The 23,812-nt window shown below is 36.5% G+C and overlaps 2 protein-coding genes across 4 annotated transcripts in view; both read left to right on the plus strand.

Annotated features, from left to right (window-relative positions):
- The window catches only part of LOC136800754 (synaptonemal complex protein 2-like), a 35,653-nt gene extending 17,255 nt beyond the window's left edge, over positions 1–18,398 (plus strand). For 2 of the 3 annotated variants that reach the window (XM_067057409.1, XM_067057411.1), the window contains 25 exons: positions 361–555; positions 1,084–1,197; positions 1,728–1,859; positions 2,401–2,502; positions 3,724–3,867; positions 4,598–4,760; positions 5,719–5,794; positions 6,159–6,420; positions 7,015–7,498; positions 7,892–8,322; positions 8,833–8,973; positions 10,053–10,148; positions 11,022–11,195; positions 11,736–11,894; positions 12,152–12,173; positions 12,659–12,705; positions 13,135–13,225; positions 13,786–13,951; positions 14,261–14,318; positions 14,754–14,848; positions 15,166–15,256; positions 15,610–15,668; positions 16,231–16,309; positions 16,896–16,961; positions 17,864–17,985. In XM_067057409.1, coding sequence (XP_066913510.1) covers positions 361–555; positions 1,084–1,197; positions 1,728–1,859; positions 2,401–2,502; positions 3,724–3,867; positions 4,598–4,760; positions 5,719–5,794; positions 6,159–6,420; positions 7,015–7,498; positions 7,892–8,322; positions 8,833–8,973; positions 10,053–10,148; positions 11,022–11,195; positions 11,736–11,894; positions 12,152–12,173; positions 12,659–12,705; positions 13,135–13,225; positions 13,786–13,951; positions 14,261–14,318; positions 14,754–14,848; positions 15,166–15,256; positions 15,610–15,668; positions 16,231–16,309; positions 16,896–16,961; positions 17,864–17,923 — 3,507 coding nt within the window. In that variant the 3' untranslated portion in view covers positions 17,924–17,985. Of the gene's footprint in view, positions 1–360; positions 556–1,083; positions 1,198–1,727; positions 1,860–2,400; positions 2,503–3,723; positions 3,868–4,597; positions 4,761–5,718; positions 5,795–6,158; positions 6,421–7,014; positions 7,499–7,891; positions 8,323–8,832; positions 8,974–10,052; positions 10,149–11,021; positions 11,196–11,735; positions 11,895–12,151; positions 12,174–12,658; positions 12,706–13,134; positions 13,226–13,785; positions 13,952–14,260; positions 14,319–14,753; positions 14,849–15,165; positions 15,257–15,609; positions 15,669–16,230; positions 16,310–16,895; positions 16,962–17,863 lie in introns of all 3 variants that reach the window. The other variant, XM_067057410.1, reaches the window with a different exon arrangement.
- Positions 18,399–22,598: 4,200 nt separating this feature from the next.
- LOC136800807 (demethylmenaquinone methyltransferase-like) lies at positions 22,599–23,267 on the plus strand. Its single transcript, XM_067057463.1, has one exon. It carries the CDS (start codon positions 22,599–22,601, stop codon positions 23,265–23,267), a length of 669 nt encoding a protein of 222 aa, XP_066913564.1.
- Positions 23,268–23,812: the final 545 nt, after the last annotated feature.

A 23,812-nucleotide genomic window follows, 5' to 3' on the forward strand; every position in this document is an offset into this window, starting at 1 on the left:
AAAATTTTCGTGTGATAATCATTGGTGGGTGGTGCTAGACTGAGGAAATACTCTTTCCATCCTTCATTCACTCTCACGGCAAGAAAGTGATCGAAAAACAATTTCGTCATATTTCGAGGGGATAATCATTGGTGGGTGGTGCTAGACTGAGGAAATACTCTTTCCATCCTTTATTCATTCTTAGGGCAAACAATTTTGTTTTTATTAAAGAGAGACGTGAAAATTACAGGGCGGCGCTCTCCATAACCATTCACTTTTCTTAGGGGAAAACCTCCGTTTCGCTGCTCTTTAAAGGGCGGTGCTTATATGAGTGTGGCACTAAACAAAGGAAATACTCTATCCTTAATTATTCATTATTAGGGTAAGAAACTGATGAAAACGAACAATTACGTCATGTTCCAAGATTCACCCGATGAAAATTATGAAGCAGCGCCCGTCAAAACGTTCGAGGAACAACAGAAGAAAAAAGAAAAACTGCAAGCTGCAAAAACCAAAAAGACGATTGGAAAAGTTAAAGATGTGCAATCGCTTGCCATTTATGATTTCGATGATATGGTATGTTACCAAAACATTATCTTTTGGGGTCGGAATTTAGTCTAGCAAATATTTTTTTATAATAGAAAACCTGTTGGATTTTCACTTTTAACTTAGTAAAGCTTATGCATTAGTAAAGCTTATGCAACTATCATCAAAATGTACTGCTGAGCAAGTGGATCCAATATCAATCAGCATCGCTCTGCTCCCGGCTACCTTCCATGGCTCAGATGGCTCAGTTGGTAGGTAAGGCAGCGATGTAAAGGTCGTTTCTCATTCCAGTCCTCAGTTCTCAATTTATGATTAGATTTAGGTCGTTTCGCCATAATACTTATGTACTTTCCTACGTCAAATAATGTTTAGCGAACTGTTCAAGAGTTTAAAGAGTTTAAAGGCTCGAAGTAATAATTTACAGAGATAAAGGCGGTGAGTCAACCTGGGAAGATTCTCTTACAGTCATGGCCTTTAGAGTGCAAACGTGCCTGCATTGAGTAATCAGAATCTTCTCAGTGTTTCGCCATAATAATGTTCAACGAACTTTTCATTTAGAATGACGAAAAAGAGTTGGACGAAGAAACGAAAGAAGTTGAACGTATCGAAGAGGATGAGAAACCGAACAGTAAGAAAAAGAATGACACAAAAGCTACTCGACAAAAGAAAAAGGTATATTCAATGAACTTTTTATGGAGCATCTTGTTCACCGTCGGGAGTTGTCTGGCACCCTGATGTATAAACTTTCATCTGAGCTAAGGCTCTGAAGAAAAAAAAATCTCAATATTTAGAAGGTTTTAATTACGGAAATTCTTAACCGCATCATGGATTCCCAGCTCGAGATGAAAAGCTTAACCCCTGTTTTTTTCGGGGATTGTCAGGTCTATCTGCTAATTTTTTTCCCCGTAACGCTCTATTTCAGTTGAATTCGACTGGGTCGGCGATACATCCCCAGATCCGACTGGAGATGCGGCAAATTCCCAGTCGGATTCAAGTGATATTCATTCCTGTCCGATGGGAAATATTGGTCTACACCTTTAAAGATTTAAGATCGGCCAATCCACCATCGGAATATAAAATAACGTCAGGGAGTCTAAATAATTAGGATTTTTATCATTTAAAAATTAGGGTACTATATTTTTTCTCATTGAGGAAATACGATCTTGTGACATATTTAAATTCTTCATTTCATCCATCTTTAGAAGCCACCGGTCGAAGATGAAGCTTCCCCAGTACCACAAACAACGACTTCTTCGCGTCGTTCTTCACGAAGGAGGAAAGAGAAAGAAGTGAATTATCAAGAACCCTCCACTAGCGATATTGATGATTTCAAGGTTAGCACGTTTTCCTTGGTTTATATGTTTAGGTTTAAAAGAACGGGGTGTGTTAACAATGAACAAACTGAATGTCTCCTTGTACTTCATTTCATAACTTAGTTATGAAGTGTGTGTCAAGAAAAACCTTAACTCAAAGAACAACTCGTTTTTATCATTTTACCGCAACTAACTAAACGTTTCAGTGAGACGGGAGGCTTTTTATTAGATGCAAAAACAGGGAGGTTACATTGATTCTAATGCGAATCATTTGATTGTAGAAAATAGTATATCGCTGCGCCTCGCAACTTCTCCTGTTTCAAAAAAAGGAAAGATTAAGCTTTCAAAGTTAGATCCAACTCCCAGTGCAGAGAAAACTCGAGGAAAAAACGACCCTTGCAGTCCATTTCTTCAAATATTTTTCAGTAAAAAAAAAATTCAAAGGATTCAACAAAATTTTGCCCAGACATTTTGCTTCTTTTTCACTTTTTTGCACCCCTCTACATTGCACCTTTTCCCACCCCCACCCTTGCACTTCATTTTCGTTTGTATTATACTCCAGGACCAGTCGTCTATAGCTGGTGATCAGATAGTTGGTGATGATGAAGAAGTTGATCAAAATTCTGATAAACAATCGTTCTATGACGTGGTTCCCGTAGAAGAGGTTAGTTGTCTAATAGCATTGTCTTTTTTTGGACCTACCCCGGTGGGGTGGAGGTCCTATAAATTAACCCGTGTTCGTTAGTTAGTTCGTTCGTTCGTTCGTTAGTTACCAACTTTTCTCGAGATTGGCTGATTCAATTTTTCTGATTTTTTGCACAAAGGTGCATTACTATAAACCCTCGAATGTGACGGAGCCCGATTTTCGAAAAAAAAATTTTTCCGGCCGGTAGAACCGGAAATATCCCGAAAAAAGCGGTTTTTTGAGATTTTCTCGAGATTTTATCATTAGTTTTTTGCGATTTTTTGCACATAGATGCACATTAGTACTGCCGAAAAGGTGTCGAAAACCGTTTGCCGAAAAAAAATTTTTCCGGTCTGTAGAACCGGAAATGTGCCGGAAATCGTCGTTTTTTCACATTTCCGTCACATTTTTTCAACTTATTTAATTGTTTCTTTACAGAAAAATGTTCTTTATGATGATGCCCAAAACTTAGCATCGTTTGATTTCCAAAAAAATCATCCTTTGAATCCGGAACTCCTTAAAAATCGCCGGAACAGCCGAAAACCGGCGTAAAACGGTTTTCCTTCATTTTTTCAACTCATACTCAACAGATTTTCATGATTTTTTGCACAATGATGTAAAATGGCAATGCCCAAAATGTGACAGAGCCCAATTTTCGAAAAAGAAATTTTTCCGGCCGCTAGAACCGGAAATGTCCCGAAAAAAGCGGTTTTTTGAGATTTTCTCGAGATTTTCTCATTAGTTTTTTGCGATTTTTTGCACATTATACTCGACAGATTTTCATGATTTTTCGCACAATGATGTAAAATGGCAATGCCCAAAATTATACATTACTTTCATTAAATTCTAATTATTCGTTTTATAAATAGGTAGGTCCATTAAAGTATTACTTGTTATCTATGAGCCCTAATAGCCTATACTAGACGTCACGACTTTTTTTCTACGCAGTAACGTATATTTCACTTTGCGACTTTTTCGAATGTTCGGAGCCCAGGTTTTGCGGGTTAGGGTTAGTCACTTTAAACTTTCAAAGCTCTTGCAGTATTTACGGGCCTCTTGTCTCTCTCCTTGTTAAACTTGTTAGACTTAATTCCCCTCTCAGTAAATTTTTAATTTCTTATAATTATCGAATTTTGACTGGTGGAGCAGGGTGGAGAGCTTTGAGTATTTCAATTGAATTCAATCGTTTGTACTTCACAGGAGAAGCCGGTGATATCAAAGAAAAAGAAGAGTACTAACCACAAACGTAAAGAAAGCATGGACCGAAAGTCTGTTTCCTTTGTCTCCCCAATCGTCGACCCTCTCGATCAACACCATTCTCCTTTAGATAACCTCATCACCAAGGTAACAAGATTCACAGGTTCCAGATAAGCATCAGGGACTTGATTGTGACTTCTGACCGAAATGTTTTATTTCTTTCTTCTCCGAGAAATTCTAGCAACAGAAATGTCATAGTTTGTGCATAACTCCTGAAGATTTTCTTGCACTGTGTGATTTCTAGGCGGCCCCTAATTAATGCAAGCTAAATTCTATACTTGGTTACGATAGGCGTGCAAACTTTCGCGAGCAGAAGCTTTCCGCGATTTTCGCGAACTTTAGCCCTTTACGCAAAAATAAATGTTTGAAGGGGCCATTCGCGAAAGTTTATGCTCGCAAAAAAATCTCTTAAAATTAAATGTAGGATTTATGACACTTTTTAACATGTTAAAGAAAAGACTCAAAAGTCAAAAGACAAAAGTTTCAATCCAATCCAAGAAGTATTTGTCCCTCTAAGCCATTTTTTCGTGTGAAAAAAATCGTCTTTATGTCTTGATTTTCGAAAGTTTATGCTCGTCAAAAAGATTTTTTCGTCAAATTCGCGAAAATAAATGTCGTAAGTTTTGCGATTTTCAACCCCGCGAAAGTTTTAAACCTAAAGTAATTTACAATTGTCATTGATAAAGCTTACGATAAAGCAACACTTCAATCTTCCCCAAACCAAAATTCAAATTCTTATTAAAACATTAAAATTCGTTCGAAAAGTTACAATTCAAGTCTACTTTACTAGAAATATCATGTCATATCATATTTACAGAGCGTTTTAAAGCACCAATCAGATGAACAGATGACGTCATCACAACATGATGAAATTCCTCTAACACCGTTGGATGGCCCTGGTGACGCTGACGTCATCGCTTTCCAGAATGCCATGTTAAAAGAAGAAAAAATGAACCGTGTTAGACAATGGTCTGAAAAAGGTAGGGTAGATTCTGTTTTCAAGATCGAGAAAAACTCAGTTATGCTCTCAATGCTTTCGCTCCCCTCCCTCAAGAAATAATAGCGAGTTTATGTATTCAAGATGTATCAAAGGAGACGGTATAAAGTAACGTTGACATGACTACAAAATTGCCATCCACTTTGCTCGACGACGGTAAAAACACCATCGTCTGTTTAGGTGAGTAAAAGGCGATATAGAGCCGTACATCAACTATCGACTTTGTTTTGCATCGACTTCACTTTCCATCGTCCTCGATATCCTCCGATATATAAACTCGCTAATACCTTATGCAACAATGGTCTCAGAAAGTAGAATTGATTTTCTAGGGTACCCTATTTTTGATTAAGATTTTTGAAGATAAATCAAAATTTTACAGCCTTAAAAAAAAGTTTCAATCATAAAAGGCAAAAATGAAAGAGGAATTTTTATAGTCCCACCTGTCTAAAAAGATCCATTAGTCTCTTTCGTTGGTCCCACTCCGCAAAACCTATAAAATTCAGTTCTGACCTTGCCTTCCATTGAGGCAGCTATGAATATGTCTTTCCGGAATATTTATTCGTTTTTCGTTTTTCTATAATTACAATTATACAATTATAATGAAGCGACCGTAGTGCATTGGTAGAGCAACCGGCTACGTTATGCAAGGTTGTAGTTTCAATCCCCAGCCGGGTCATAGCAAAGATTCCTGAAATGGTACTTGATGCCTCTCTGCTTGATGCTCAGCAATAAAGAAAAGGATCAAGGGTAAGTGGAGCAATCCAGGGAGAAAGAATGGCGCCCTCCCCTACCTTCGGGTAGATAGCTATCAAAAGAGGAGCCTTTGGGTAGCCTCCGACTGTGGTTGCAGACTTACTTTCATTAGTTAATTAGATTAAGTGTGTGAACTTACTTGTACACAATTCATGTATTTTTCTTTTAATTTCTTCATTTATTTTCAGTATCTGCCAAATGTAAGACTTCTTTCGATGCAGATTTGACTTCCACACCCATTGACAATACTAGTAAACACGATACGTAAGTTGATATTCGAATTCATTCGTTAAATAAAGATCTTATTCAGACGGCCCTCTAACGTAGAAAGCGGTTTATTTGCGAGGTCTTCACCTGTCAAAAGTTTCGTTATAAGTTCTTAACACACTTAGTGTCGTTAAAGGAAAACATGGGCGGTGCTTTTCTTATGGAGAAGCGGTGTTCTTGGTGAAATTGGTGTTATTTATTTAATTAATAGACTGGTGTGTTATACAGTAATATATAGGTGTTTTATGATAATATGATAATAACTGTTGCGTGGTAACTTTAATAATGTCTATAATTTTCCTTACTACACCCTACTTGCTCTTGAATTTAGCCTTTCTAACTATGTTTGTTATCTCTGAAGGAACGAACACAAGTCAAATCGTCCGAAACCATTTGAGAGAAATATTCAGCTTGGATGGGGTTTAAAAGGTACCAAGAAAAGCTCAACAACACAACAACAAGACAGCAACCATGAGAATAACGACGATAGCATTTACGACTTTCACGACGAAATCGATGTCGCCGATGATGAAGATCGCCGTCGTGTCGCCGATACGCCGTGGTCTGCTCAAAAGAAAAAGAAGGAAAAAGTCAAGAAGAAATACACCAAGAAAGAAAACAAGGTTTGTCTTTTTTTACTTTTTTTTTAGAAATATTATTGGTGAGTTTACAGGAGGGTTACCGCCATCAATCGATTTAAAGTTTCACCACTGGCCCCTGTCTATCTGCCTGTCTGTGTTGTATTTTCCATAAGCTGGGCCTTTACGCCCTATGGGCTTCTTGTTGGTGAGTTAACGGTATGGTTATGGCTTTCAGTAGATGTTTTTACATAAGCTTTCTCGAAAGTTCTATCTTTGAACGAAAATTTGCCATCTAAAATGAAAACTTTTGAATTCAAAGAGTTGATTGCTTACGCAAATCGAATGTTTTCCATTAAAAAAACTGAAAAACTAGGAAAAAACCCTATATAAAAGTCATAACTGAATTGGGGGATTATTTTTATGGGATTAATGTCGTGTTGTCATGAGTTTTTGCTCAATTTCGGTCTTGGGAATCTTATTCATTGTTCCTGGACTGTTAGTAGCAAGTTAATTTTTTTTATCAAACGAAAAATCTTGCTTCGACCACTGTATTAAGCACAGTGGCGTGAAGTACCATTTGTACCAGTCTTTGATATGGCCTTCTTGTAGCGAACATATCTTTTCTTTTTATTGTAGATCGATTCTGACGTCAAAAAATTCCGTAAAGACGATCTTGATGTCTCGCTTAGTGATGATGGTGAAGCCGAAGGTTCTGTGGTAATCGAGACAAAAAAGACAACTCGACGCAAGGGTATAAAAAATCGTAAAATTGATATCAATGACTCGATTAATAATGAGAATGAAGTAGAGGTTGAGGCTACTGAAACAAAACCGAAAGGGCGCTCAACGCGCGGTCGTGGGAAACGCACTCACAATGAAGAGGAAGAAGAGTTGTCTCAGGTAATCGAGACAAAACAAAAACGAAGACCCGGACGGCCCAAGAAAACTACAAACACGGATGATAATAGCTCGAGGAATAAGAACTCGCGTAATGCATTGATGAAGAAAACGAAAGTAGAAAAATCCCATGATGCATCATTGGCATCTATCGTGGCAAGTTTTGATGATAATCACGGTAGTCATGACGATGAACTTGAACAAGAACAAAATGAGATTTCAGGTGTGTTTTCAGCTGACGCCCTCTAATTCGACGTTCTATTATTCGATATGCTTCTCGATAGTATTAAAAGTCACCTTTGACAAGAAACTCATAAACGATGCCCCTTGAAAATCGATTTAGAGAGTCTACTGAATTATTATCCCCAGTTGGAAGGGGAAGTTGATTTACAGAATCCTGATTCCCTTGGTAAACCGTCTATATTCTTTTAAGCGGGTCTAATGAGGTGAAAAAATCCAACCAGGCATTATGGTCAGACGTCGAAATAGAAAATCAAGCACTCGAGTATGATGTTGTTGTCTTTTGTGAATATTGGAAAGGAAGTAGAAAGTTTTGACAACATTACCGGGTTTCCGTGATTCATTTTATGTACATTATTTTCTTTCATACTTATAGCCATCCAGTCACAAGATTTTGAAACTCGCGAGTCACCCACAAGCAATCAACCTCAGGAGGAGTCAAGCCCAGAGGTCTCTATCAATGAACACTCACCCTTACCCAAAATCAGTGCTAAAAGATTTTACGGCAAACTCGATATCTCTGAGCATAAGTCTGGAAAAAGCCTTAACAAGAAAGTGGATAGTAAATTGGAAAAGTCTCCAGTGAGAATAGAGTCTAAATCACGACTCCAAGTGGAGGATGAGATGACGCCAGTCCAAACCAAGCCTAACAAGAAACCATCAAGAAAGCCTGGTCCAGAATTTGAGTCACCTGCTGAGCCAATCTCTAAGAAGTCGAAATTGTCCTCCAAGACAGAAACTTTTGTTGCCTCCCTACTGAAAGAATCTCAAAACACAATTGTATCCAGTTTAGAAGGTTCACAAGAGGTATATACAGTAAATTTCTTACTTTGTATTTATTTATGAACATATTTTTATAAGAAACTAAGTTTGGATTAGGTTTGGCCACATTAAGTTAAGCTGCTTAGGTCTTCGGTTTTTACTTTCCTTCGAGCTGTTCGGATCGATTAGAGACGTTTTGAATTAAAGTCATGAGATCAAGTTAATATTTTGAGAAGGAAATATTTTCCTCAAATCCCTACATCAGTACCCCTTTCCAAAATCAAGTAGGGATTACAGAGTTTCAATCCTTTCCCTCTGTCATAAGATTTCAGTGCAATTTTCTTTTCTATCCGGGACGGTGCTTTTGGTTTTTTTATCAGGTTTGGTGTCACCAGATTGTCTTGTAGTCTTTCTATAGAGGTTATGTAACTGAGAGAGAATCTGCCCCATTATGAAAAAAGAAGATTATTCACGCAAATCGAATGTTTACTCCATAATGGCGAAAGTTATTTTAACCGAACTGAAAAACCTTCACGCTGCGTTTTAAATTTACAGATACAACAAGACTTCATGGATACACCCATGTGCGCTGACGAAACACCAATGTGTGAACAAAAACAAACTTTGTACAAGAACTGGGTACAACAATTGAATGAGAAGTTGGAGAATATTGAAGCTGTGACAAACAAAAAACAGGTCAGTGGTCCTTATTATCGTTTTTAAAGAGGCTTGATTTCAGGTTTTTAACTGGTCAATTTCTTTTACGGCAGCCAATGAAATGGCCTTCTGCTTGAGTAAAATTGAAGTTATTTTGACTGGAGACGAATTCGGTGGAAAAACTTTAAGGGGGAGGACTTCCGAGTGCAATCTGCTCTTATACATCATAATACATATAGTGGGTAAGACTTCTTCGAGATATGGAAAATGACAATTCGAGTGATAAAGACTTATTTATAACAGAGTTACTTTAATGGGATAAATTTTCGTGGATTACGGGGGTTCGCGTGTCATCCGCGAAATTAAGTCTTATTGGGGACTTAGAAAGGGTCCATCCGCAAAATGAAATTCCCGCTAAGAGTTTGCAATCCACGAAATTTTCTATGTTGATTATTCTTTATTTTTTGTTTACGCGAAGGCGCAACACTTATCCGAAAAATCGTTTTCATCAAAATTTTCATCACAAATTTATAAACTGGGAAGAGTTTTGTTCTTTTCATGGAAAATTTTTCTTTCAAGGTTTCAGAACTTTTCAAAAATTTCCATTTCTACCCCGATACGCGAAATGATATCCCCACAAAAAATCGAGAAACCCCTCATCCAAGAAGTTTAATTCCCGTGAAGCTTAAAATTTCACGGGCTAGCTCAAACTCAAATTTAATCCTCTTTAAGTACTTTAATCCCATTAAAGTACTTAAAGAGACGAGAAAATTAGTCTGGAGATCCATACTCTCTACTCAAACTTACAACACATAAGCAAAAATCCCATCAGAAGCTACTCATTGAGAGTATGGTATTTTTGACCCAGTTTGAATTTGTTTACATTTGGTTTGAATTTCGTGCCAAAAAAGCCGTTGATAAGGTTAGCCAATCAGATTCGTGCACTTCCAATCAAAACAAAAATACCCGGCTACTTTGTTGTTTCTATATTATTATTCGTTATAACTAAATGTTATACTTCGAAACCACACGAACAGAGTAGACGGGTCTCCCAGCTACGAGAAAATATGCTCAGTGAGGTGACATTCGAATTATGGAGACTGTTTTTTGTTTTTCAGAGTAAACGGAAATTATGGAAGAGTCCGGTCGTTGTCATGACCGAAGATGAAACAGCAGACAGTCCCGTTGTTGAGAAAAGAACACGCTCTCATCAGGTAAGGTTTCAAAGAAGTGCTTTCCTGAGAATGTTGATTGTGTCATAATATTAGAGGGAAAAAGGAGAATTTCCTGCAAAATTGTAAAACCCAAAATTGATTGTTAAGTACTTTGAATTACCTCGGAAACGTAGAGTTTTAACTAAGTTTTAGCACGAGAATTAACACTTAGAGCTTAGGATTTTAGGATCTTAGGATCTAAAAGTAAAAAAAAGTTCCAATAAGGGTGATAATATAGCCTGTCCAAGCAACCCCTCCCCAAATCGAATCATGCGATGAAACAAAGTCGAAAGGGTGAATTTGCCATTCTCGTCCGAAACTTTAAATTCTGAAAAGCGACGAAATACCCAAAAACCTTAAAAGATTGTTGTGGTGATTGCCGTTTCCTCTAATGACTGAGAGTAAGAAATTATGAGATTTCCATCTGTGAAAATCTTTTACCAATCTGATTTACTCCAAAAAACGAAGAAACTTATTTTGTACCCTAAACAAGTCTCTTTCAAAACACCCCTGTGTCACAGACCCGCTGGGACCCCAGCCTCACTGGAAAGTTTGGCAAAAATTTCGTCCCCGGCTGGAGAAAACCCTGTAATTTCAGTCCCACTGGGAAATTTAATTTGATTTCGTCCCCTTTGAAATTCAATGTTTAAAAATTGCACTCCAAAACCATCCTCACTGGATTTTTTAACCTTGGAACGATAGAATTTCTATCCCCATTAGGATTTCAATAGGAAGTTTTATCCCCACTGAGGAAGAAAGTTCCACCGGGGCTGTGAGACAGGGGTGTTTCAAAGCACAACGGTAGAAATTATTATTGGAGCAACCCCCCCCCCCCCCATAACAACTGACTGATTTCTTATTTTACTTTCACAGAAGAAAGACATGAAACGCACACGACAACAACAACAAGCGACCGCTTCGACTTCCACAACACCTTTACAACAAAAGCCACGACATTTGCAACAACAAAACAATGCCTCGAAGTTGATACAAACGCCAGATATTGGGCTTTGCGAAGGAGTTGACGCTTTTGCTAAATTTTGCCAGGTACGAGTTTTTCGGAGGCATGATTTTACTGATTAGGTCGTAAGCCAATATACTTAATCAACTACATGATTTTCATTTAAATGGTCTATTAACATGGGGATAACTTGTAAACACCATTACATTTCTAGCCTATACTAGACGTCACGCTTTTTTACGTTTCGGGCTTAAAACATTCGAATTTTTGACGTCATCATTTTTGACATTTGAAACTTTCTTGCACTAGCCAAAAAAATTTAATTTGCAAAAATGTACCGGTTTTGGTGAGGTACTCGCTGTTACATTGGCGTGATTTAATTTACATTGGAATGTCATCAGTTCCTCGCAATAAACTCAATGTCAATAGACGATATCGGCTTTCCGAATTCTCCCCGAATGATTACCCATAATGCATTGCGCAAAAAATTCACGGAAAGTCAATATCGTCCGTGAATTTTTTGCGCAATGCATCATGGGTAATCATTCGGGGAGAATTCGGAAAGCCGATATCGTCTATTGACTCTCTTAATCATTTCTGTTATTTCATCATGTTTACATTACCAGTCGATGCTGAATAAGAATTCTCCACCACAACAAGATATGGAGGAGAGAGAAAGAGAAGAAGATGTCGACCAATCAGCTACCACCATGCTATCTCAATCTTATGTGACGGAAAGCCAACCAGAGGCTGTTCCTAAATCACCTCCTAAGAAAAAGAACAAGGTATATTTTTGTCACTTTAACAGCAAAGTAATTATCAACAGCTACACAAACCACAATTTTTTTAACTTTCAACTATGTGCAACTCTTCGTGAAATAAGTGTTTAATTTCTGCTATCTGAATTCCGTATCGTATCTCGTAACGTGGCAGGATGCTGTCTCACTCTTCTCAACGAACTGTTCTGGTGTGAATGTGCGAGTTATCTCTTGAAATTTTCTTTCTCTCATTTTATCTAATGTTCATTGTTTTATGTTGACAGGTGGAGGTCGAGCCCAATAAAGGTACAGATTCCTCGCAAAGTTAACAATTTTCCTAATATACAGCGCAGTTTCTGTGAAGACTAACTAATAGGTGTAGAAGCAACACTCCTTGTTCAACCCAAACCCGAACTCAGTCTCTTTGCTTTTTAAGATTCTGATAGCTTTTACGAAATTGTACCATCAATAGATATTTTCATAAATTACGTCACGAACATCGCTTGCCTCGTTTAGAAATTATTGCCAAGGTGATTAACTCCCAGCGGATTTTATTAAAACTACTTTCTATTCATAAAAAACCGTTTACTGTCTCAAGGGATATAATCACCATGGTAATTGTTTGAAAACGAGGTAAGTGATGTTCGTGATGTAATTTATGAAAAGGTCTATCATCAGCAGCATCAGGAAAATCAAAAAGTGGTACAAGTAGCTCTGGGTACAAGATTATGTAAAACCTTGTTTTCCCAATTTAATTGTATGACTTTGACTTTTATCTTTTTACATTATAGCTTTACCACGTCCTACTTCAAAACTGGCTGAGTCATCAAAAAGAAAGGTATATTTGAAAATTTTAAATTTCTTGCTTTCGACATGTGCTTTAGTCGAAAAAAACTCCTGAACTCCAACTTAGACCAATTATAGACCGATTCGGCAACATCCAGTTAGAGACTATCTTCAAGCAAACCCCGAGCAAGCTGCCAATTCCTAACTGACATAATTTCACCCACGAAACAAAAACAAACAAAAACTATGCGCAGGTCCAAACGGGAAATATTTGAAAATTCTTGGCTATCAAGACATTACTAAATCATCTTGTACATTATTCTTTCTACCGTTTCTTAGAAAAATGGCTGATCGTGGGTGAAATGATGTCAAACGGAATCTGTCTTACACAGATTTAGAAACAGTTTCAAAGAATGTGTTCGCCTGTTCATACTATTGAACAACAGAAAACGTAACTTTTCTTCCCATTGTTTTATTTCAGGCAGAGAAGATTTCCCCGAAAGATGCGACGAACTACTTACAACTTGGTGACGACACGCTCCAACATTCAAAGGCCAAGAGAAGTATGAAATGTGAGAGTCTTCACAAACTCAGTGCGTCTTTCTGTTGTCCGTCTACTCGAATACACAACACTTTCGGTAGACAACAGGGTTTGTTAATTGTTGGCGAAGGAGAATCTAGTTCTATTTAGGATACGCGCCTCTAACATTACGTCACTCTTACATCAGTTGATTGGCTATAACTGACTTATTAGCAGTGGCGTGGTGGCAGGGGCCAGCCCCCCCCCCCAGTGGAGCACTTTTGAGAACGGGCGCCCAAAAATAAGGGACGCCAAGAAGGATTTTTCAGGCGCCCATATCGAAAGATTGACAAATGAAAAAACAAAAATGGCGCCCCTCATCACCTCAAAATTTCCTGGCTCGCTTCGCTCGCACACTCCCTTTTTTGTGTTCATAATGAGCGTATAGAGAGGGGCGCCAAAAACAAAAAATCTTTAAAAAGGGCGCCATATTTGCCTTGGCCACCCCAGAGAAATTTTCCCACCACGCCACTGCTTATTAGGTAAAGTTTTAAGTTACTTATACATTATCATACGAGATTTACCGTAAAATTTGATTATTCTTTCTTTCAGATGAAACTTCTGAAGACGAAGAAGATGAAGAATATGAAGCTGACGTTAGCGATGACGTCACTACACCTATGACGTCATGCTTCAATCATCGTCCGTTTGATAATAACAATATGGAGATGTTTAATTTATCTTTCGGACAGGATCACGATATGTCTGGTGTTGAAGGGTATTTTTATTTGATTACATTGTAAATCACAACCTTGTACTCAGTGTGATGAGCCGTTTAGAAAATAGGACTTAGTAATTGTAATAGTATGATAATCCCCTCCCCCCCCCCCAATTTTTCCAGCCTTTCTTTGCGCCGCTAATTCGGCCTAGCTGCTTGAAACACAGTAACAAGAATCACTTTCTTTCTGTTTTTTTTGTCACATGTTCACCAAGGACGCTTATAGATTACAGTTTCTTTCAATTCGAAAAAGAATTCTTTAAATGTTATAGGGTTGATGTAAACCTTTAGTATGTTTTGTTATTTTAGCAACGAAATTCAAGGACTGTTGCATATGTTTGGTAAAAACGTTTCCAAATCCATCAATGTAAGTGTTGGAATCTGTGTTTTTGAGAATGATGAGATAAACACCAACAAATATATACAATCGTTAATTGTCAAATTCCGATTTTTGAGAAAGAAAAATGACACATAATCATAATTTGCTAATATCGATCACAATCACTTTTTGTAATGTCTATCCGTTGATCTTCGTAGATTTGGATTTTCCCAGGTTTCAGTAAAGAAATTGCGTAGCTTAGCTTTAATTTAGTCGGCCGACTGTCTGCCCTGCTTATTCTAAGTATGCAAAAGGTGAATGGAGAATGCTTGAAAAAGATTGACGTTAAAAAAAGGGGGCAATTTATTTATTGACTTGAGGAGACAACAACAATTTTCTGCCCACTTTAATTCATAATTAGAATAGGCAGGGTATAAACGGGCGATCTAAACTAGAGCTCAAGATCTCTCTATTCCTTTCTAGACAAAGAAGCAAGCAACTGAGCTTTTTGTCAACAATGTGATGAAAATCGTGTCAAAGAAAGTCAAAACCTTTTGCACTAAACAATCCAAAACAAGGTACCATTATTTCACCTGTGAACAAATCTCCGCCAAAAGAGTCGGAGGGATTGACGGCAAACCAGCGTCTTCTACAGTCACTTCTCTCTAAGATGAACGTCTATTATTCGAACGAAAAATTTAGTTCCCTAGTTCCATAAAATACTTTCTTCAACTCGAATTCTTCTCAAATTCGAACAAAATTGGTTTTTGTTTGAAGATCGAATTAGAGGGAGTAACTGTATTAGTTAGCAGTCTTAGAATGAATGAAAATTTGATACATAGTTCCTTTTCATTGTACAGTGTGTCCATTTACATTGTCTATTCTTCCTTTACAGGGAAATCAAGGACGAGACTTATCACAACCAATTTCTCAATAAATTTGACGACTGGTATCAAATGCGTATACAAAAAGACGATAAAATACAGGTCCGTAAAATATTAACTTTAAAGCATTCAGAATTTTCTGAGAAAACGGTGAAATGAAAACATCTAGTGGTTTTTGTCGTAATAGTAATCGCACTGTTGCTGTTAAGACAGTTGACCTGTGAAATGGTCTCTTTTCCAGGACGTCTCGGACACGTTTACAGCGAGTCTGTAAAATACATTTCTAATTTCTTCTTTTCCAATATTTCCAATATACTTTCTCCTTTTTTTAGACAAAGCAAAAATTATATTACGTAGATAGGAGGCTTTTCGGCTTACTTCAGTTGTCCTAAACTCTATACAAGGGAAACAATTGATTTATAAATCGAAGAAAATTTCTTTGTTTTCTTTCGCAGAAATGCATCGATCAGTTGAAACAAGTTGTGAAGAACCAAAATGACGAGGATAAGCTCAGGTATTTTCCCCAACACTTCAGAGAATCTAACTATTAGTCTTAGTTTTATTGTTCGTGTAATCCAATTTCCTAAAGACTTGTCGGTCGTTTGGTATGCTTCCAAATAGCGTCGGGAATGGGGCACTCGATTTCTAAACGACGACATATGCCGTTAAAAAGAATAGCTTTCAAAATCAGATTGAAAGTGCATTTTACCGGACGTTTCTGACCCTTAAAGTGTAGTTTGATCTTATATCTTATTTTGCTGAAGTCACCTGCAAATGAGCCAGACTCTCAACTTGAGTTGAGACCATTATCATGATTGTTTTCCCAACATGGTGAATCTCTAAATGGATGGACAAAAAATATTCATATCTCGCATCGCACGATGGCAAAATCAAAACCTTTCCTGTAATGCAAGCTACCTTATCATGTTTAAAATCTAGTATCTGATTTTTTTGAAAGTGAGACCCTATTGGTAGCATATTGATGGCGGATATAGCTTTGTCCAGGGTTTATGAAGGTCAGTGGTTTGCTTTTTTCATCGACATCGTTAATGAATGTCTCTTGTCGTTCTCTTTAGGATCAAGAAACTTCGGCAATCTTACACGGAAGGATACGAAGAACGTCGACAACAGATGATGGAGGACAGCAGTGCTCAAGTAAGAATATTCTAGCTCTGAGAACATAATATCAATATAGCCCACTAACCTGCTCAAAAGTGAAGTCCTAGCGTTGTAGTCAGACAGGGAAAGCCTAGAAGTTTAAGATATCAGTACCTGTAAGCTAAGTACCTTAGCTTCCAATTCATGGAGTTTAAAAAAAAATTCATAGGGGGGATAACAACTTTTGGTCAAAATATCTATCATATTGATTTAGATATTTGGTATGGGACAACTAAAAAAACAAGTGTAGATAGCTAAATTTTCGCCTGTTAAACTCTTTTTTCTTATAATTTCTAATACAAATTTCAATGTTTCTGGTTTTGAATGACTGGTGGACTGCTGCTGAAAAAAGCGGATTCGAAAAAATTTTTAAATAGGGGGGGGGGGTACAGTAAATCAGCACTTTTAGCTTCTTCGATTTTTCGAGCCAGAGCCGCGGCTTGTTTTAGTCACTCCGCCGTCCTCAAAAGGGTAGACAAACTCGCTATAAATATGTTGTAATTTTACTTAACTTTGTCGTCAGGGTACGAATGGTATGAATGTTGGAATTTGTTCAAAATGAATATTTTTTGTCTATCTTCAGGATAACCTTCAACTTCAAATTCGAGGTGAAATCAAGAAATTGAAAAAACAAATGCTTCAGCAATCGGTAAAATTTTCATCCATCCATTCTCTCTGATTAGGGAGTTCTCCGTGATGCCTTCTTTGACTTTGATCATAGTCATTATAAAAAAAACCCGGTCTGTTTCTTTCTATTATTGAACGCTAGAGCTTGCGTACCTTAAATTGATTGTTTTGCATAGTTTTTGATCATGTGATTATAAAATAAACCAATCCCAAGAGTCGAAAACGGTAACGTGATCAAAAAGTATGCAAATCGCAACTTTGCCTTTACAACAAAGGAAAGGTTGACAATAAAGCTAAAACAATACATTACCAGACCAGAGTTTTTTTATGATGACTATGTTTTGAAGACGGATAAAGTTAGGGTAAGGACGTGAAGTATTAATCCTGACTACTTTAATCGGATTAATTTTCGCGAGATTAAATTTCGCGATTTCGCGAATTTTTGTCATTTTCGCGAAATTAAAACTCGCGAACACGCGTGAGATTCCTGATTCGCGAAATTAAATCCACCACAAAACTTTTAAAATTGTATTTTTGGCGGAGAACCTAGTTCCAAGTCTCCATTTATGGCAAAAAATGGCTATTTTCGGCTGTTTTCTGGCTTATTAGCGAAATTAAATTCACGCGAAATATTTCAAAACTCTGTCTCGCGAAATTAAATCCAGAAAATTTTGTGATTTTTTTAGCTCGCGAAATTTAATCCGGTTAAAGTAGTCTGTGCCAAACTCTTTTTCGCCGTCAGAGTTCTGAGCTGATGAGCTATTTTAAGCATTCGAACTTCCTCTAATGACTTTTACTTTGTAATTTACAAGAAGGTTTTTTTAAATTATGAAAAATTCCCCCACGTAAACCTGTAAAGGGCAGTCTGTTATTGGAGAAATGAACGAAAGTCGACTTTAACTTTAAATTTGGTTCATTTTTCAGAAAGCAAGCGAAGTTGCAAATATTCGACGCTCTTTGCAGACAATGTTGAACAAAGTCTGATGTCAAACTAAAGTGCACTCTTGTGGTCTGAAAGAGCATAAATAACAAACTCTATTGGAAACTCGTTTCATTTGAAATGATAAATACCTTGGCACGTTGATGTATCTGTGAATGATCAGGCCAAATTATTTTAAATGTTATGAACTAAACGCTGTATATTCATACTGCGTCATATGCGATGACGATTCCGCCACCCAATACTTGAGGGCGGGATGAAAGAGATGGCGGAATTATTTTTTTATACTGTTGATAGTATTAACTGGAATTATTTAAATTAGCATTATTTGGGGATGATGGGCAGGGATTGTGGGGACAATGGATTTTGGATTAATACTGTTGAATTATTTTTTACATATTTTAGAATTGTTAAATAAAGTTAATTGATAATTAATTTATTTTAAATTAATTAGATTGTAGTTGTATTTTGAATTTTGAATTTTTTTGTATTATGTTTGAAATAATTTGAATGACTTCAGAGTACATAATTTGCCTACCTCCTCGTTTTTGTTCCGAAAGCTTCTCACTTCTTCAAAGATTATATTCCCTTTGGTCAACAACCGCACAAATCTTACAGATTATGCCAACCTCGTCCCCATTACAATTTGCGTTTTTATAATTGGCAACTAAACCATACAGCCAGCTGATGGCAACATAAAAAAGTGGTACGATACACCAGGGCACGAGCAATTAAAACCAGCAAAATTCATGCTGAGGCAAAAATAAAAAAAATTAGTGCTTCTGGAAACTGGCTGGGTAAAAAATAAAAATTTTCTGACCCGGCCGCAGACTTTTCGTTAGTAGTTGATACATTAGTCTTCAGGGCATACTTCATACTGTTTGTACATAAAAGTTATCTTTAAAGTTCAATTTCAATGATCTTAAGTTATCAAAAATAGCACAAAAAACTTTTATTTCCGGCCGGCTGCATGAGTGCTTTTTTCCTTCACCCGCATTCCGGAAACACTGCATTTTTTTTTTATTTCCGGCCGAAATTACATTTACCAGGGAAACATCGATTAAACCACCGCAAAGTAACGAGGCTACAAACATATTCAAATGAAGTACCTATAATATATACTACCAAGAAATAAAAGTAATGACATTCAGACTCCAGCTATAAAAGCTGCTGATCGAACGACACAAGACGGAGATTAAAGGCTTGTGGACACGAGGGGTTTTTTTCGCGTTGGTGCAATGCAATATGCTCTATTTCACCAACACAAGAAAAACAGTGTGTGTCCCATGGTTTCTTTGTTTCATTGGACAAAAAGTGAGAGGAATACCCAAAAAACACGCTGATTTTGTCCCTGGGACAAAAGTGAGATCACTTTTATTGGTAGAAAGAAAAATGGGGTGGAGACACGAGAAAGCGTTTCAGGTTTGTGGGGTGGAGCATGTTGGAGCATTGCACAAACGTGAAAAAAAAACTTTTCGTGTCCCCAAGCCTTAAAAGAAACACAATAGAATTGAAAGTATTTTGAACGTATTTATGAATTGAATTTTAGAATATAAGTCCAGTAGAAATTAGGGTCGACCTAGAAAAAATTATTATAAAAGGTTTCTATATACCGTTGGAAAGATAATTTTATCAGCTTTTCAAAAATGAAACCGGTCAATTTTTTCGTCCTGGGAAAAAAAAGTTATGGACCAAACACTGACAGGTGGTAAAAACCCCAAAATGCAGAAAATGAGTTTTTTGAAATATCTTTTAAATCGTCTGTAACTTACGATTTCAGCAAGGTATGACCTTCAAATTTTGCAAAAAGCTTGAAAATGAAATACTAAAACATAAGAAAAACAAAAATTACAAAAAAATGCCCAAAAATTGATGATGTCATCAAAAATTACCCAAAAATCAATTAAATGACCAGAACTCCTCTCGTTAATAAGCTTGATATGACTGGGATTAATTGGTCAGCAATTTTGATATTTTCCCTCTGAAATTCATTGACTTCATATCTAAGCATTTAATGTTTAATTATATATCAATTACTTCACACCTTTTTTTAGCAATTAACATAAGCAGCCTCTGTGTATTTGTTTAATATTTTTCAACCGCTTTTTATTTAAGAAAAATCGAGCTTTTTATACCGAGTTCATTCATTTAATTTTGAGTTCTTTCATGGAGCAGATTGTGAACAGTTTAAGTTACGAATAAGGCTTTTTTGTATTTGTGAGTATTTAATATTGTGATAATTTTCCTTCAGAGTTAAAATATGAAAAAATAATACATGGTGATATAAACAGTATTAAATATGGAGATGGATCAGTTTTGTATAATATGTGGTAAAGGAGCTGATAAAGAAGTTTTGAGGGGGTTTTGAGTCAAGTGGGTAAAATGAAAAATCGAGAAAACCAAAAGGACACTCCCATAAACTCACTTTTAATTTTAGCCAGAAAATGTGATTTGGACGAACTAGTAGCTAAGCTCACGAGGAACAAAGAAAATAACATTTTAACGTACAATCATCAATCTTGCAGAACAAACTTGAGGAACGCAGCTCGAAAAAGGAAATCGTCAGATGAAACTACAACAAGGTCAAGCAAACGTGTTTGTGGCAACCCTTTTGACTTTAAGAAATTATGCTTTTACTGTGAAAGTCTGTGCGAATTCGATGACAGACACCCTGATCGTTTTAAAGAATATTGTAAAGTTGAAACGATAGATACAGACATCTCTAAGGAAACGCTTAACATATGTCAATCGCGTAATGATGATCACGCTATGAATGTTCAAAGACGTTTGCTGTCTGTTGTTGATCTCGTTGCACCAGAAGCAAGGTATCATGTTGCTTGTAGAACGGCGTTTGAAGTTCCTCCTGACCGTAAAACACCTGGTCGGCCAGTTTGCACAACGAAAAGCGAGTTGTTCGAGCAAGCGTGTACTGATTTTCTTCAAGATGATGTCGAATTGTATACAGTTACAGAGTTTCACAATATGATGTCTTCCCTTGGCGATGAAGTATATTCCGTGAAAATGACCAAAAATAAATTGGAAGAAAAGTACAAAAATTGCATTAACTTTGTTTCCAGAGAAGGAAAAAGCAATATTATATTACTGAACAGAGCTGCTGAAGTACTATCGGAGAAATGGTACAAAGAAAGACAAAATGGAATCGGTGATGAAACTATTCGTATTGTAAGAACAGCTGGAGTTTTGTTAAAAGAAGCCATCAAAAATTACGAAAATGACTCAACAACTTACCCAACATGCGACGATATAAATGGTTTACGCGTGTATCACCAGTTGAAAGTATGGCGAGAGCTCAGAAATACCGATTACATGCCACTTAACTGGGGGTGGCAGATGGTTTCTGAATCCTTTACTCCAATCATGACAGATATTGAAGCTGGTCCCTCTGATCTATTGAAAGTTATTCGTTGTGGTTGTAAAGGTATGTGTGATACTTACAGGTGCACGTGTCGTAAAGCTGGACTGAAATGTACTTACCTTTGTAAGGAGTGCCATGGCACCTCTTGTACGAACACTGATGAAACTGACGATACTAACGATTCTGAGGAGGATCTTAATGCTATATATAATGAAGACGAAGAAAGGAACTTTATGGAGATCTTTGATTTTAAATCTTTAAATTTTGATTGATTACAGGAGGCAGGAAAATTCTAGACTGACTGATAAATGACTAGTGAAACTAATAATAGCTAATTCGTAGCTTCAAATGTGCTTATAAAAGATTTTCTTATATGAAAAATGCTTCGATTTTCAATTTTTCATGACAAGGCTTGATCGTTTTTTATTTAGATACATTGTCTAGCATAATGTTTTTAGATTTTATTTGAAGCTATTACTTAAGCTAGCATGCATACTTGTTTCTGTCACGTTTTGTACAAAGTATTGCTATTGGTTGTAATTTTTGATGACATCAGCATTTTTGCAGATAAAGTAAAAAACAATGATCCTTAGCATTATGAAATCCTTTAAATCAGAAGAATAAGAAAACATTATATTTTGAAGTCAAATTTTACCCCAGTCGATTTTTGAAAAACATTAAAAAAAGTCAATTTTTGTCTGAAAATGCATATTTTGATGACGTCATCAATTTTTGGGCATTTTTTTGCAATTTTTGTTTTTTCTTATCTTTTAGTATTTCATTTTCAACCTTTTTGCAAAATCTTAAGGTCATACCTTGCTGAAATCGTAAGTTACAGACGATTTAAAAGATTATTTCAAAAACTCATTTTCTGCATTTTGGGGTTTTTACCACCTGTCACTGTTTGGTCCATAACTTTTTTTCCCCAGGACGAAAAAATTGACCGGTTTCATTTTTGAAAAGCTGATAAAATTATCTTTCCAACGGTATATAGAAACCTTTTATAATAATTTTTTCTAGGTTGACCCTTTTTTAGACGAAATTCTACTGGACTACGAAACTATAAACAGTCTTAAATTACTTACTGATCCCCCCCCCCCCGTTTAAGTGTAGCCTATATAACATAATATAGGACATTGCAAATCGCCATTCCCATAACAATCCGCAATACAAAAACTGTGAAAATTGGGCACTGGGAACTAGGTTTAAGATTAGGTATGATTGTATGGCTGATTCCAGCTTTAGAGACACTTTTCCAATTATAATTTTCCTTATCTTTTTTCCAGTAGCAAACGTTTTGATGTGAAATTTTTCAATCAGCATTACACGTACATTAAAACGAAATGCCAGACCTGAATAAGAAAGGAGCTGAAATATACCATAAATTCAGCAAAGAAATGCAGTTAAAAGGATTCAAAGCACTCATCCAAAACATTCCGATCAAAGAAGGGTGGAAAATCTTAGAAATTGGCTGTGGTACAGGAAACAACGCTTTTCAACTTTCACAAATGGTTGGAGAAAAAGGAAAAGTTGTTGGTATCGATCCTATCAAACAACGAATTGAAAAAGCAAAAGACGCATTTGGGGGAATATCAAATTTGGAATTTCACGAGGCTTATGGAAGTGATGCTTCAAGGTTCGGAGACGACTTTGACTTGGTTTTGATGGCTTTTGTATTTCACTGGTTATCTCCTTCGGATAAAGGGACAACTTTGAAAAGTATTTATGAATGTTTGAAGCCTGGAGGTCAAATTGCTTTGAACCCTGAAAATGGTGAATCTCAATTTGAAAAATTGGTGTATAGTCAATTATCGAAATCAAGTCTTGAAAAGATTAGGAAAAGCCTCTATCATATCGGGAAAGATGAATTGAAAAGCTTGTTTACTTTGAATGGATTCAATCATTTAGGGACAAGTGAGGATTGCAATATTATAGTTAGCAACGGATTCCTCTCCCTGGAAGATTTCATTCATTGGGGCGCTTCTAGCCTCCATTGTGTGGATTATGAATAATTGGCTGGTGAGATGGTGAATATATGCCAGGCACAAGATATGTCTTTTATGTATGATAGGTCGGGACAGTTGATAAGTAGACACCCTGTTTATAATATTTATTTTCAGAAATAAACTCGAAAAATAAGGTATTTTGATGTATCATTTTATTATTCATGTTTGAAGCGGACCTTAAGAGGCTTTGCTTGATCAATGACAGTTTTTCACACTATTTGTGGGTAACTTATAGATTGAAATTCAAAATAGCCACCTGATTGCGGCTGATCTTCAAAAAATCATGCTACAATCATGGTCGAAATATATTGATATTTGATGTATTTTAACGTTTTTCAGAATCTAAAGTTCGGACGAGAATTGCTATTTAGCACCTTCTTTCATTGAGTATTTCAATTTTAGAGGGGTTCGATGGCTTCTAGGCTATATTCCAAGCCTTATTCAAGCAAATTTGAGCTTTTAAATCCTGAGATCCTAAGGTCGTAAGTCTTAAGTCTAATGTTAAAACTCAGAGTTAAAACACTACTTTCAAACTGTAGTTTAAGGCGCCA

This window comes from Clytia hemisphaerica, unplaced genomic scaffold (assembly GCF_902728285.1).
Source record: "Clytia hemisphaerica strain Z4C2 unplaced genomic scaffold, Clytia hemisphaerica genome assembly, whole genome shotgun sequence".
Classification (NCBI taxonomy): domain Eukaryota; kingdom Metazoa; phylum Cnidaria; class Hydrozoa; order Leptothecata; family Clytiidae; genus Clytia; species Clytia hemisphaerica.

Coding starts and splice junctions, on each gene's coding strand:
- LOC136800807 (XM_067057463.1), top strand. CDS start 22,599: ATGCCAGACCTGAATAAGAAAGGAGCTGAAATATACCATAAATTCAGC.